This window comes from Lissotriton helveticus, chromosome 2_1 (genome assembly GCF_964261635.1).
Source record: "Lissotriton helveticus chromosome 2_1, aLisHel1.1, whole genome shotgun sequence".
Classification (NCBI taxonomy): domain Eukaryota; kingdom Metazoa; phylum Chordata; class Amphibia; order Caudata; family Salamandridae; genus Lissotriton; species Lissotriton helveticus.
The window spans coordinates 800,809,374-800,825,146 of NC_136059.1; the positions used below are offsets into that span (position 1 = coordinate 800,809,374).

Here is a 15,773-nt window from a genome sequence, read left to right on the forward strand (position 1 = left end):
ACCCAGAATGTCGAGGCAAGAATCTCCCAACACAAAAGCAGAATTTGCTGCAAAGTCATCACAGCCCCTATGGTGGAACACCTTTTGGAAACAAAGACACTCAGAAAACTACTTCCCCTGGCAAATAATTGACATTTTGCGCCCACAATCTAGAGGTGGCAACATCCAGTCAACCCTGAATGTGCTGAAATGCAACTGAATTTTCAAGTGCCAATTAACTGCTCACTGTTCACACAATAGACAGGGCACCTTGCAAAGTACTATGCCTTAACATATGCCGAGTCTGTAATTGAACTTCTGCTCCATATGTCTTTTAGTTTTGTTTCTTCATGATCTGATGTCTAATATTGCTGGGCCTTACTTGCCCAGTCACCTTTTATGTGTTCTTACTATTGTCCTTAACACAACTGGAAACTTATCAGTCTAGCTGCATGACTACCGGCATGATTTCACAGTAGTAGGAGTCATCATTTATGCACTTCCTTATTCACTGTAGTAGGTATGGTAAATACTCAATTGATCCCTTCAAGCCCGAGGTTACACTTGCACCTCTTCAATAATTTAATTTGGACCTTAATTATATGCGTATTTGGCTGGTCCCAGCTAAGTCATGCAGTGGATCCTCTCCTACTTTAACCTTACACTGACAGCCAGAAAGAGTGGGACCATGTGAACCCTCTACGGTTCCATCAGATTTAGGCTGAGCCCTTGATGAGCAGACATGCATCCCCGCGCGTATGCTCACCAAGTTTCCCGGTTAGAGGTCTAGTGTTTCCTGCCCTAGGACAACATGTCTACGATGCATTTACCATCAGCAGGCTACAGAGCTTCAAGCCCGTCCTCAGCTCTACATACTCTGCTGCAACCCTTTTCAAGTAAGTCTCCTCTACTGGGCCCTTTCAACAGTGGGCACAAATACCACTGATATTACCTTGGTTTCATTTATGCCTGGCAGATCAGCGTACATACGCTGACAACGCGGTGGAATAACTAAATATTTAGGGGCTTAAATCCCCCTGACCCAGCCTAAAGCTCCAATTTCTACAAAGTCTCTACATGATTCGTACAGAATACTGTGAGTAAGTACACCTTTCATAATTTACCTGCGCTCTTCTAGGTAGGCCCACGATTTACTTTATTTTTTTAGTTTTGGCTTTCTTCCCATTTATATCTACTTCTTCAGGACGCGCTCTCACTGGGCACTTCTAGCCCTTCTTGTCGCATACTACCAAGTCTACCCTTGGGATTAGTAAATGGTTACAGCTTACCACACCACGTAACCGGTACCCTTCGTACGGCCGACCACTAGGGTCACATCGGCATGTTTTACCACACATCGCTCACCGTTTTTCATTTCTCAGTGTGGCTAGGTTGCACTACCCAGGTACCTGCCACACCACCAGGCACCATTCTAAATTCATTCTATCTATTTAAGACAGATTACTTCGCATGACCCATCCACACCGCACAGTTTTTGCTAGCAGTCACTCATGCACTAGCTTGTTTCGGCTTATGCACTTACCACACAGGTAGGAGTCACTTTAGATTGCGTAAATACCTATCCTTGTTACTCAATTTCTATCTTTCTCTGATAGAAGAATTGACCAAGAGAGAACCATCTAGGTCATCTATGCCAACTGTAAGTGATCAGGACTACTGAAGACGAGGGGTATATAAATGTTTTCTTTAATGCAATTGATAATTTGTCTGGACCTTCTCTAAATCAGTTTTCCTTATTTTATAGATTTCAGACGCTCACACACCTGTCTAGATCTCGAATATTTTCAGATCCAAACGCCATTGACCCCAGTACAACTTCATTTTATAAAAAAAATTGTTTAGAATGCTTTTAAAGTTTTCCTTTACTCACCACAGCACACCCCTTTTTCACTTACTTGTAAGCACTGTAGCAATATTCTTTTGAACAAACTGATATGTCCATACGTGTCCCTTCCTATACCTGCTTAAAGACACTGTAGGGTATAAGAGTATCCGCCCTCTGTCGTATGTTGGATAACATCGCTTTCAGGACTAATTGGCCCTATATGAACCAATGTTTATCCGAAACAAACGCATTTAACCAAAGCACATTAAAGGCACACAAATGAACAGTGGAATGTATGGACGCCTCCTAAGTAGTAAAGTCGGCTCTCGTGTATATCAATTAAAGCACTGAACAGGAGGCGGAAAGATGCATCCAAAGCATTAGGTGTACCTTCTCTCACTACCCTCAATAGCACCAGATGTGCTTCTCCGAACATATTGCTAGGATCGTTTTCAGCCAGCAAAAGAGCGGAATACAGTAACTGCTATACTTGGTTCAGTTTTGGCACTACTACTGGATCCAGAACTGGGGGAGGGCGTCAGATCAAACTCAATGCACATCTGGACAGCAGAGAACATCACACATCTTCCCATGAGCAGCAGGAGTATCCCACCTTCAAACTGTAGGCTCCAGATTCACTGGGACAAACTGCAGGTAGTGACACTGAAAGGTGCTCAACACACCGCACCGGACTTCCATCATTAATTCAAGCAAATGGCTGTAGAGGTCTGGCCAGTAGAATGGTACAAAAGGGCGTGGTGATGGACGGAGCATCTGAACCAATCAAACACTCACACCCAGTCAACCGATCTGGGTTTAATCCATCACCGTTCTTTAGCACACTATGCCACCCCAGTTCAGACATGGCCGTATGCAAATCAGTCTGAACCTGTGCCTCATGGGAACAGTCCAGCCCGAACTGCCAAGCCATGCCTTCCCTGGACCGGAACCAAGCTTCCGAGGACCGGTTTCTGGCATTTCAGCCGTCTTCAGCCCGGCTTGCTTGAATCCAGTGGCAAAGTGAGCAAGGGACTCAAGTCTGAGTATACCCTGCCAACTTATGGCGAACAAAATGGTACGAAAGGGGGTGGTGATGGATGGAGCATCTGAACCAAGCAAACACTCACACCCAGTAGAATGGTCAAGGCATCACTGACATGAACACCTAACAGGTCTACCAATTTCCTTCTTTCAGAAATTCTTTTAAGTACTTCAGTACTGTCCTTGATCCATCTGATCTTGAATTCTGGCACTATAGGCATCAGAGTTACTGAGACCAGCTATCATTTCACTATGTAAACAAGATGAAATCTGAGCCTCTCACATAATGTTATGTTATCATGCATAGCTATATCTCACACTGATGATACGCCACCACCACCATCTGTGCCCTGAGTGGCCTTGCCACACAGGATAACATATGGCAGGTTATAGATGTACTTCCATGGTGGGTCAGCTGCATTGCAGTACCATCTGAAACTCTTTGCATAAACACTGGTGAGTGATATAGCGACTGACTGGGCCATCCGGCCTTAGATCCTGCCCCCTACTATCCCTGCAGAAGAAAACTTCGGAAGAACAATCATCACACCACACTGAGTATCGTTGAATGTTCCCTCCTTTAACTTTCATCTACTCTTATTACTCTACTGGCTGCAGCTACCAATGTCATCCTTCATGCCTTCCATGCAAATGCTTTTTAAATGTCATTGGAAGCTCATGGGCCCACGAATGACTGCGCTGCTCAACTGATTACCACACAATTGCAGTACAAATGTAACATTCACACTCCATGCTGCCACCTGACAGGCAACATTCAAAACAGAGACAAGTCTAGTTCCCCACTTAAAGGAAAAGACATCTAATATACCAGCTTTACTCGGACGTACGATCGGACTGTTGAACTCCTGCCCTGTATAACACCTCCTTCATAGCCAAGTCCAAACACATATTTCTCGTCCTTTAACACGACGTTTTCCACCCTGACAGCAACTGACTCTGGATCATTCTCAGACTATCTCTTATCCTATAGAGATATGCCCCTTTCTTAGTGAATATCCAAGTGCCTGACATTCACACGGTACATATTGTTGACTTTTGGCAATTACTTAATCATCTATTTCCCCATTACAGCCTTAATATTTCAGCATTTCTCAATTCCTGGGCCTGCTATTCATATAACTCACCACCCCTCCACTAGATTACCACCAGCTGCATAGGGCCACTCGGACCCCTCTAATGCCATTGAACTGCTCCCCCCAGAGTCTCTAGGCGAATGACCAGTGGGTCTGCATTTCAAACCCAAGGGCTCATTCTACAAATATGTACTGCTTAAACCATTGCACTTAGTTTGCGGACTCCAGTCAGTGAGAGAGACGGCTGGGGAAGCATGCGAACAGGACATCCTTTATTTGAATCAGGAGCTTTTCCAGGTAAATAAAATTTTCAAGAACATTGGCACCAACACACATATACGAACACAAATTATGCAGAATCCACAGTGGTGCTTTCATGGTAACCCACACATCAAAGCAAAACCATAGTGGAGAGTAGACTTGAGTCTGGATTCAACATTTCGAGACCCACATACCCAGTGATGGTGTGCGAAGCGGTGATAATATGAATTCTTCCCTCCACCCCTACCCCTGGAAGTGACAATATTATTGTTGTGCGGTCCTAAAGAAGGAGATAGGCTCTTAGCTGACACTAAAACGTACGTCGACCCCTTGTTGGTTTAAAAGATTCCAGCCCATAACACCACAGCGGATAACCATTTTCCTGGTACCACTGTTGAGGCTTTTTTCACATATGTGCAGTACGCTGCCCCATCAGTACGAGTGTTTAGTATGTTTGTGTGCGAGTCAGAGTGCATGTCAGAATGAGAGGATGATCTGAGGGAAGTTGCATTTCTTGCAATGATGATTTTTAGGTTTTTATATAAATGTATGATACTTGGTGCGATAACTATGAAACAATAGATAGAATGAACTGCTGAAATTTATTTGTAGACTGTTGCAAACAATGTTTCTAATTGTAAAAAAGTTACTTTTAGAAAAAAAATGAAAATAAAAAATATGGATGTTTGAAAAATCTTACATAAGCAATTTTTTCATTATCATCGGAACAGAAACAACAGCTCTTAGTAGCTATATAGAAGAAATACAGGTCAAGTGGGTACTCTTCCTATTCCCTTAATCGTAAACCTTCTTTTACCTCAATATGCCACATATTCATGTCTTCAATCCTGAGCCACAATGCCATTCTCATTTTTAAAACCGAAGAACCATTGCTGATTTAATCTGCCCCTCTTTATCTTAAGACATGGTATCTCACTAAACCAGACAACTGTGCCATGTAACTCCACTGGTGGCACTAATGGTTTCCCAAGGTTCCTCCAGGACACTTGAAATGCTTTTCTAAATGTAGTGGATACTATGCCCTACATTCAAATTTCACATACGGCGAAAAGAATCCACAGGCAAACTCTTGCAGGAAATTCATCTTGCTCTCACGGGAAAAGAGGGTGGGGTGGGGTGGGGTGGCAATGAGGTAAAGTGATTAGTAGTCATTGTACTCTCTTGAACCTGCTTCATGGACGACGAGTACAGGTATGCCCCTGCAATAGAATGTATTGGCTCTAAATTGACTATAGGTATGCTACAGACCACAAACGCCAGGAAAGTCAGCTTCCTCTTAAGCCTAACCAGGCTGCTTGTAAGACATACATCAATATACAAGCTTTAGTCATCCCTCGCATAGACTACGGAATTGTGGCCCTCAGCGGACTCCCGCTTTCCACAACAGCACCCCTAAGAGCCTCCCTGAACGCTGCCGCGAGACTCATTACTGGCTCAAGAAAACATTCGCATATATCCCCAGACTTAAAATCTCTAAAATGGCTGCCTTTTGAAGCCAGAATACAGCTAAAAATTGCAGTAATGACACACTCGGCCGTGCACCACAAGGCACCCAACTACCTCGCGCAAAAGTTGTCTATATCAGGAGGGTCGAGATCCAATCGTAGTACAAAAAATCTACTCCTGAAACCTCGCAGATTCCGGAAAGAAAAAACATACAAGCGCTCCTTCTCAGGAATGGCACCCAGGATCTGGAATGCGCTCCCTCCGGAAACCAGGCTTATCTCCTCCACTGCACTCTTCAAGAAAGAGGTGAAAACAATCCTTCTGGCCAAGATCTCCTGAACTTTATAGATACTGGATCTGAGACTCTGCATCGCTCTGTATCACTGATCACCTTGTTCTTTGGCACTATACTCCTTTATGATGTCACTACTACGCTACTCTCTTACTACCGACCAATATATGTTAACACTTTGGTGTATTGTCTCACCCTCCCGATGCCCCCACCCAGTGCTTTCTCTATCCTAAGAAATTGGTATAAGCCATCCACACATCCAAGGCTTTACCTAAACCCTTCTGTAGTGGGAGCAATGACTTGTGACGTCTTATATTACTTGTTTACCTGATTGTATTTTGGTATGTTTCTGTACATTATTGTTATCCTACTATGTTAGTGATTACTATGCTGCTCCCATTATCTTGTTCATTCCTGTTGCCCCTACCCCTGTATCTGTGAAGCGCTCTGATATCTGTAAGGATCTTGTTCGCGCTATATAAAACTTTGAATAAATAAATAAATAAAATATGAGGGGGATTGCAACCTTACTTGATATAACTTCAACAACTCGGGCACATAGATGGTGCCAACAATTGTGACAGGGTTTTATTTAAGAATACTCATATTGACTATGGTCTTCGCATTCAGAGGAGGACACATCCAACAAGAAAGAATTAAAAAAAACTTTCACCTTACTGTCCTGTATGCACAGCACATCCTCAAGATACAGTTTTTAGGTTTCGCCTGGCGTTTACTGCGCAAGCAGTATCGCGCAGGCGAAAACTTTTGTAAACAAGTATGGAGCTTTCTCCCGCCTCTGTCTTCCATTGGCTAGCTCCATAAATGGAGGCTAGCCATTGGAAGACAGATCTGCCCGTCATTGCCGGAGCAGATTCGTGGGCGTTCCCGTGATTTTTACTCATCCCACCCCTTTCCCTACGTCATGCGGCGGTGGGCGGTGGTTTTTTTCTTCTTCAAAGCTTTATTTTCGCCATTTTGGAAGTGTGCTTTTCAGGGGTGGGTTGCGCGATGTCCCGCTGTCCGTTCCCGTCCCCCCTCCCGCTGTCTGTGTGCCCGTTCCTGCCCCCCCTCCGGCTGTCCGTGTGCCTGTCCCCCCCCCCACTGTCCGTTCCCGCCCCCCCTCCCGCTGTCCGTGTGCCCGTAGGTGCTTGTTGTACTCTGACACTTGTTGTTTACTGTGCCATCCAATTCACCGCGCGATTGATTAGAAAACAGCGTTAACCGGAAGAGATTACCACCACGTTGACCACCGGAAGTGATAGCTTGCGTCGGCAAAGGGAACTCTAGTTATATATAAATCTATATATGCTGCCTGCCCCCTTTTCCACGGTCTGCAGTTAGCGTTTGTTGAGAATTAAACTTTACACATAGCGATCAAAACCCAAGCTTGTGTTAAAAGAGCGTGTGACCCCCAAAGACAGGACAACTGGTGTCAAAACCAAACGACCAAGAAGAACTTTCTGAGAAAAGTGATATCTATTCAACTGGCGGCCTTGTCGAGTGGAGTTTGCATGTCTACAATTTCGCCTGCATCCTCATAAGTTGTTTTATTAAAAAGTCTAAGCGAAGTGCTAATAATATTCTAAGGAACTCGAGCGGTGCATCACTTCCGGGGTAAATGACTAATCTTTTCCGTTGTGCGGTCTATTCTTTGTTTAACCAATTGACGGCTGTGGAGGGCGGTCAAACCACCAACTCTTTGTCGGTATGGTTATCTTGCTTGTCAGTCGGTACAAACCAGGTTTCCAATTGGCCCATGCTGTCTTCAGCTTATGAAGGGCCGGAGAGTTGATGGAAGGCTGGGGTGATCTGGTGTTTCAAATTCTCCGTCTGTAGATCGTACGGGAGGTAAGTACAACGTTTGATAACTCTGCCTAATTACATGAGTTTATTAGAGATTGATTATCAGATTGTGTACGGCAGGCCCCGTGTCCTGCTTCGTCGCACCGCTTCTTGGATACCCCACCTCAGTCTCCGTGCCTCCCTCTTATGTCTTCTCGTTAACGTTCATTTTTCTATTTTAGATTTTCTCAACCACGTATGAAATTTACTGAAGAAGTAAATATGGAGGTTTTGAGGGTTGGGACGCTGCCAACATCTGTGGAATCCGTGTCTAAAACCAAACATAAACAGACTCTACATCTCCTTGTCCTCTGCCCCGGCGGGAGACAATGGCAGCCGGAGGGCGCTGCTAGGCAACGGCACGGCCGGGGCTCCTACTCCGAGGGAGAGCTGGTGCCCAAAGCACTCTTGCCCCAAGGCGGCTCCGGAGAGCCCAGCGGTGAGTGCTGCCTGCATGCATACGTGCCTCGTCTGCGCCCTGCTGGGGGTTGCCTGCGCACACTTCTGGGGGGAGGAGGGGAGTGCCTGCATGCATTCTCTACTTCTGTGCGCCGATGGGGGTGTGCGCCTGCATGCTTGCCTTATCTCCGCTCTGCTGCGGGGTACCTACCTGATGCACCTCAGTGCACTGCTGCGGGGGGGGGGGGGGGGGGGGGGGGGGTGCCTGCATGCACTTCTGGGGGTGGGTGAGCCTGCATGCATGCCTCGTCTCCGCTCTGCTGGGAGGTGTCAGCGTGCACTTCTGGGGGTGAGCCTGCGTGCATGCTCTACTTCTGTGCACTGCTGGGGGTGTGCGCCTGCATGCATGCCTCGTCTCTGCTGCGGGGGTGCCAGCGTTTACTTCTTGGGGGGGGGGGGGTTGTGCATTTCGGGGGGGTAAACCTGCGTATGCAAGCACTACCTATGTGCGCTGTTAGGATGGATATGTGTATGCCTGCCTGCTCTGCCGCTGTGAACTGCTGGGGGATTGTGTCTGCATGCTGTACTTTTGTGCACTGCTGTGGGTGTACACCTGCATGCTGTACCTCTGTGCAGTGCTGGGGGTGTATGCCTGCATGCTGTACGCCTGCACCTCTGTGCACTGCTGGGGGTGTACACCTGCATGCCGTACCTCTGTGCATTGCTAAAGATGCGTGCCTGCAAGCACTACTTATGTGCGCTGGTGGGAGTGTGTGCCTGTCTGTTCTGCCGCTGTGAAATGCTGGGGTGTGTTTCTGCCTGCTCTGCCATTGTGAACTTCTGGGAGTGTGCGCATATGGTTTACAACCATTACAACGCAACTTTTACCACGCAGTGCTGTTACAACGCAGTTTTTACTACGCATACCATTACAACGCATTACACTGGGGGGCGCTCTAGGATAGGGAATAAGTTTAATTTACTATCCAACACCTTCCCTACTATCCACGGGGACTGGAGTTGGAATAGTAAATAAAACTATTCACTATCCAGCACCCCCAAGTGTAATGCGTTGTAATGGTATGCGTAGTAAAACCTGCGTTGTAACAGCATGCGTGGTAAAAGCATGCGTTGTAACGTCATACATTCGCGCATATCCGCCCTGTTTCTGCGACCTTCTAGGAGCGTGCCTGTCTATTCTATATCTGTACAATGATGGGCGCGAAGCTGCTTGCTCTACTTACATGTACTGCTGTGAGGATTACCTGCCTGCTGTATCTCCGTGATTTGTTGAAACGAGTGCCTCTCTGTTCTACCTATGCGACCGGCTGGGAGGTGTGTTTGCCTGTTCTATATCGGGACTCCTAGGAGACCTGCCTAACTGCTCAGATATGTGACTGCCTGCTCTATCTCTGTGAACTAATGGCATGGGAGGCTAGTCTGTCTTGTTTCCTGATGGACACTGTTTCTGTATCCCAAGGCCGTGTACATCCCGATGTGCTACAAAATACGTTTGAATCCCAGCTGTGGTGCAAATTGTGTACTAAGGGGTTGTGTGCGTGCCTGGGCGTGTGTGCGCATCTGTGTGTGTTTGCCTGTGTATTTGAAAGCATCTTTGTGTGTGTATGTGTGTGTGTGTGTTTGCCTGTGTATGTGAAAGCATCTGAGTCTGGGGATGTGTGCGTCCCTATGTGTCTGTGCCTATATATGTGTACGCATCTAAGTGTGTTTGCGTGCTCTGCTCACCTACCCAAGTGAAGATTTCAACCTGCCTCAACTCTCCCGGGACATAGCTCCCTGTCTTGTGGATATTAAACTAAAGGTACGCCATGCAGCGCTGGAGGCATTTGCTGTGCTGGCCTCGTCCATGGGTTCAGATAAAGCCAGCCTCTTCAAGGCCGTGGATATTGTGGAACTTAATAAGGAGGGGGATGGAGTGATGCATGCAGTCCAGGCAAAGCTAGCCAGAAAAACCCTTCCCAAACTTGATGCACAAGGTCTAGTAGACTATGCCACCCCTCTGCTCATGGAAGAGGTGCTCACATTCTTCCAGGAGCGGACTCAGACTGGCTTCTGTCAGGATGTAGGACTCAGAGTGCGCACACTCCCAGCGGTGACTGTGCCCTCAGGCGTCATGGATCTTACAATGACCTACTGCTTCTGGCTGATCCCACCGTTGGTGCCAGGAGGGTGTTTAGCGTAGGTAAAGGGAAAAACAAACTGCCTTGGGAGAATGATTCCGCTCCAGTAGTGGGAGTTCAAGCAAAGGATTCCCTATATGCCAAGGAGCTCCAACAGGTAACTGTGATTTCTTTCATGAGTGTGTGTGGCTGGCTCTGGGTGTGTGTGTGTGTGGCTGGCTCTGGGTGTGTGTGTGTGGCTGGCTCTGGGTGTGTGTGTGTGGCTGGCTCTGGGTGTGTGTGTGGTAGTAATTGCTGTCTGCTGAGCGCGTCCGTAGGGTACAATAGGTCTCACATTTGCAAGAGATTAAGCTAATGGCAATGTAAATGACAATGCCATTTATTTATCTGTTTTCAAAACCAACACATAAATAAAAATGTTGTCATTTACAATGCCAATAGGTCTAACTTTTCCAAAGGCGAAACCATTGCATTGTAAATGCTTGTTCCTTTCTTACTTCAGATGTCTGTCTAGTACACATAATGTTGGGCGGCATTCTCGGATGTGGGATCTTGGACCATAGGTTATTTGTACTGGGATTGAATTTAAGACTTATTTCTTCCTTGTAACTGAGAATGAACACCAAGACTAAATACAAAAAGCTACTGCAGACTAATGTCAAAAAGTAACTGAAAGAAAGCAATTATTCAATCTTCTCTGCACAAATCAGTAACACTCAAAGTAAGGTGTCTGCACCACTTAACTTTAGGAACACTTTCATTTTTTGACATCTTGTAACATAAGTTTTCAAGTATGATAAAACTATTCAAACTTCAAAAAGAGTATTTCATTAGCATGCAGAATGGCTTCACTTTAGTACATCAGATTATATCGGTGCATTGAGAACTACTTTATTTTTTTTAAGTGATAATTTACAAACATGAATTTAGAAATATTCATGTTTCACCCCAACATGGCAGCCGGGCAAATAGTGAATTAAGAGGCAAATCGGTTATGTGCACCCTCTGGGTGGCCTGGGTTGCTATTATACATGGACATTCTTGTTGGGGAACTAGAATTATGTGGCAGAGGATGGCCAAATTATGCGGAAGCGTTGACCAAATTCTGCGGCTAGAAAAGGAAAACTATGCAACACATTTAGTGATAGTATTAACTCATTATTTTGTCTAGTTTACACTGTCTGAACATAGATTGCATGCAATTATTCATTTGTGCGGCTGCAGTGATTTATGAAAATTATAGATTTGATGCCTTTGCCACATAATCCATCACCTGTCACATAATCTGCCAATATTAACAAAAGTTTAAAAAATGCAGTGACAGGTTTCTGGGCAGTGGAAGGCCCTTTAGCATAGCTGGACTGGTCAACTTTATGTAGCTTATTGCTACATTTGGATGTTAAACGGGTACTAATGAGATGCAACCAAAACCCAGACAGTGTTACCAATTTTTACAAAATGAACGAATGAAGTAATACTATTACAAAATGTGTTGTATTATGCAGTATAATTTGCCTTTTCTTGCGGCATAATTTACAAAACCCTGCAGTTCTCGGGCCGCATAATTCCAGTGGCTTTGCTTAATAGTACCAGTTTAACAACCAAATCTAGTTATAACTTCTGAACCGTTTGAGCAAGAAATAATGTTTTTCCAATTAGCAGATGATGGGACTGAGGGGCAAATCCATAACTAAGCAAAAAAGTCTGCACAGTCACAAAATTCCAACAGTCTCAATAATAGTTCAACCGAAGAAAAGGTTTTGTAGAGCGCACATCCCCACGTTATGTATTTTGAGGTCCTCTTATATGTACTTATGAAGGAGGAGCCAAAGTAAAATAAAACTGCACATGGTCACACAATTTAGTCACGTGGGGAAGCTAGGATTGATCCAGGGTTTTCTGGTTTCATAATGTGCTATTCAGCCTTTAGATGTACTTGTTTTGCTTTCCCTTACACAACTGCACCCCCATTGCCACCATGAGGACTTCAATGTGACCCTCGGTCACAACACAGACTGAATTTTTTGGCCGCTGGAAAAATGTTTGAAGTTGCCTTGCCCAAATTCTAGGAAAGGCCTCAGTGGGGAGGAAATAGGAGACCGTCATCTCTAGGAGGAAGGCCAGAGGCGAACAATTACTCGATGAATGGTTCAGGAGGGCCCTACGTGGTACTACAATTGATAATCAAGGACCTTCTGGGTGTAGTGTTTTAGCAAAAAACGAAAATAACCTAACTCACTCTTCACTTCACAATTTGAATAGGCCCTTAAGATGAGCCAAGATGGCTCCATTACAAATATCATGAGAAGGCCAGTGGCCTTCGACTGAATCATGTTGGCCATTAATGAGGTCTACAATAACCAAGGCAAATTTGCACACCCACACCTTTTGCCTTAATGTTATTAAGAGCTGCATCATCCAAACCATGCCCATAGGGGTTCGAGAGAACATCTTTTAAAACTAGGAAAACTAGAGTGTACACTGCTTCACAAAGCTATTAATATGTTTATTATTGTGTTCTATTTATTACATAGTGAAATGTAATCTCTCAAAAATAGGTTTGTCTTTGGCACTCTCATAAATCCAAGGGCTTCAAATATTCTAAAGACTATGCAACTCATCCCACCCTCAAAGCACCGTCGTCACTGATATGTACAACTGTCTGATCAAAATGTCAACGTACAACAGAGGACTCTTTAGTCTTAATCTGAATTAGGTTCTATGCTTAAAGCTAGCTCTCTCCTAGTGTTTGGTGTACCTATCCCGGTCTACTGGTTAGACCATCTAGAAGTTCCCCTTCTAATCATTTTTTAGAAAGCAGCAGCCACAAAGTCACTGACTGCAATTCGAGATCAGCTATTGGTATCAATGACAGTTTAGCGATCTAGATGACAGAAAAATCCACTGCCAGAATGCTTACTTACGGAATATTTGTTACTAAAGCATTTATACAGATAGTAGCAAGATATTATGCCCATATTCCCCAGGAATAATTATTTTTATCATTAAGCATCTAACCAGACTAAGAATACAGATTAGCGTGCACCTAGACTGATGAACTGCAGTGCCAATTAATTGAACTACATTCTCATTCATCTACTCATACATACATTCCTCACTTATTAATTAACAGAAGGATAAAATATGATGAATGAGTGTAGAGTTCCCAAATGACTTCTACATTGAACCAATGTTCAAGGTACTAGTTCGTTTGTTAAATATTCTGAAAGAGAAAGGGTCAGAGACGTTTGGCAGCGGTGGGAGGGAAAACAGAGCTAGGCCATTTTTGAAACCGAGTTTTAAATTAAAACTTGATTGAGTATGCAGAGCTGGCGTAAATGCCCAACACTAATACGTGGCAATACTCACCTGAGTAAGTGCAGTGACTCTGTTTTCACTCGGAAACAAGGGAGGATCCTCTCCGACCTGGAAGTCGAAGTATACGGTTTTGTGTGTGAACGTGGAAAACTCATTGCTGAAACAGAACTTATATGTGCCATTTCTAGAAGCAGTAAATGTAAAGCTGTCATACTGCTTCTTCATCTCTTTGTAGAGCACTATGCCATCAGGGTCCTCCAAACGGCAGTCTACATCATAGTGGCCTCCAGTGATCACCTACAGAGAAAGAAAAAAAACACAAGGCTGGTCAGAACCCCAGAAAAACAGCACAGGAGGCATGGAACCGGCAGGAGACCTTATTTGCACAGTACTGCAGAACACTGATAGAACACGTGATAATTGATCATACATGAATAAAAGATAAGGCACAAGTTACAAGTAGAATGGGTTGAGTTGGAATGTGTGGAGGCCCACTTCTGTTGCAATGTACTATGATAGCACAAATAGACAAGTGTAGAGTGACCTAGAACAATTAGACCTTCTATACACCAGATTTATAAATTATAATATTACTACATACCAGAGAACATAAACCTCTGAGCACCTACTTATTGCAATAAAATGCACCACCATAGTGTTCCACAGATACCAGCTATGTTTCAAAAGCATTCTTCAGGAGATCTGTATCAGGTGTATACTCCCTTTCCAATAAGAAACAATGCAACAGAACAGTGAACGTGCAAAATGTATTATACAAGGACCAGACATCAGTTCTTAAGAGATGAGAAATGTTTGTGACACGTCTAGAGTAAGAGCTCAGTATGGAAATATTTGTTGATTTTTGAGAAATCTATTATGTAGACATGAAGTGGTCCAAACTTTAAGAAAACCACTTTCACAGAAAAAAATAAAGGACCCATTCTGCTCAGTTTAAAATAGGCGTAATTGCATTGATGTTCCCAGTGGCCATGTCCATAATTAGAAAAGGCAAATTCTATTTTACATTGGCAATGGAGCTCTACCAATAAGTGACATAACATTTTAGAGACCAAGTATATGAGAATGAAAAAGTAGGCATTTTGGATTCTAATGAAACAGAAGGTACAAGTCAACACGGGTACCAACTGTGTGATGGGAACGTCTAAACAAATGTGAGCCATTGCAACTCTGTGTGCATTCCATCATTTGTGGATGTTGTGTTACTGCAGCCAGGAACAACCATACATAAATCTTTCTTCACCCACCCCCTGATATTTTCATAATTTGTGCGGTCCACATAAATCAGGCCAGTATTTTTCCATAAGACTCTTATCGAACAAAGTTTATAAAGCATCACTTTTTAAGGATTGAAATCACAAAAATGTAACCAAAAAACATACATTTTATATTTTGCACATTTTAAGTAATCAATAGCGAATGTACATACATCTCTTCTTCGGACTAGCCTTCTGTCAAAACATGACTTAATTTTAAGTACAACATATTCCAAGCACTAGTAAATAAATTGTTATGGTCAATATGACCTCCAAACTCCTACCTCCTATGTGAGGACCCTGCACACCTCTAAATCACAAGTCTGGACATTCATTACTTTACTACTAAAACAGCACACACATCAGCCCCAAAATTCAGCCCAAGAAAAGACAGCAGCACTCCATGTAATTTGCCCAACTGTCTCTCCTAAGCCAAGAAGATTATTTCCGAAGTGTAGGTACTAAGGGCAGCATACGAAACCCCAAGAGATGGGCTTATATCCATACTGGGGAAGTCATGTGGATTCTAAGATTTTATTATGTTGCCGAACCTATAGACCGTTGGTCCCTTCTCCATGTTTTGGTTCCCAGGTCTCACAGCTGCACTCCACAGGCAGTAATCCTCCTGAAATGTGCTTTGTATCTGTACCCCAAAGACGGAGTGTTCTTGCTTTAGCCTTACTCGGTGGAAGGACACCTTAGGGGATACTTTGGTCAACAGGTTTCAGGCAGGAGCCAGGAATTCGATTTGCAACAAACAAAGATGGGAAATCTTTGGGTTGGCTATTGTGTGTGTGTCTCTGATTTGCACAGCAT

General features: G+C 44.1%; 1 protein-coding gene across 1 annotated transcript in view; it reads right to left on the reverse strand.

Annotated features, from left to right (window-relative positions):
* Positions 1 to 15,773, reverse strand: part of TMED7 (transmembrane p24 trafficking protein 7) — a 68,595-nt gene that overhangs the window by 26,871 nt on the left and 25,951 nt on the right. Inside the window, exon 3 of the mRNA XM_078675538.1 lies at positions 13,735 to 13,980. Coding sequence (XP_078531664.1) covers positions 13,735 to 13,980 — 246 coding nt within the window. The remainder of the gene's footprint in view (positions 1 to 13,734; positions 13,981 to 15,773) is intronic.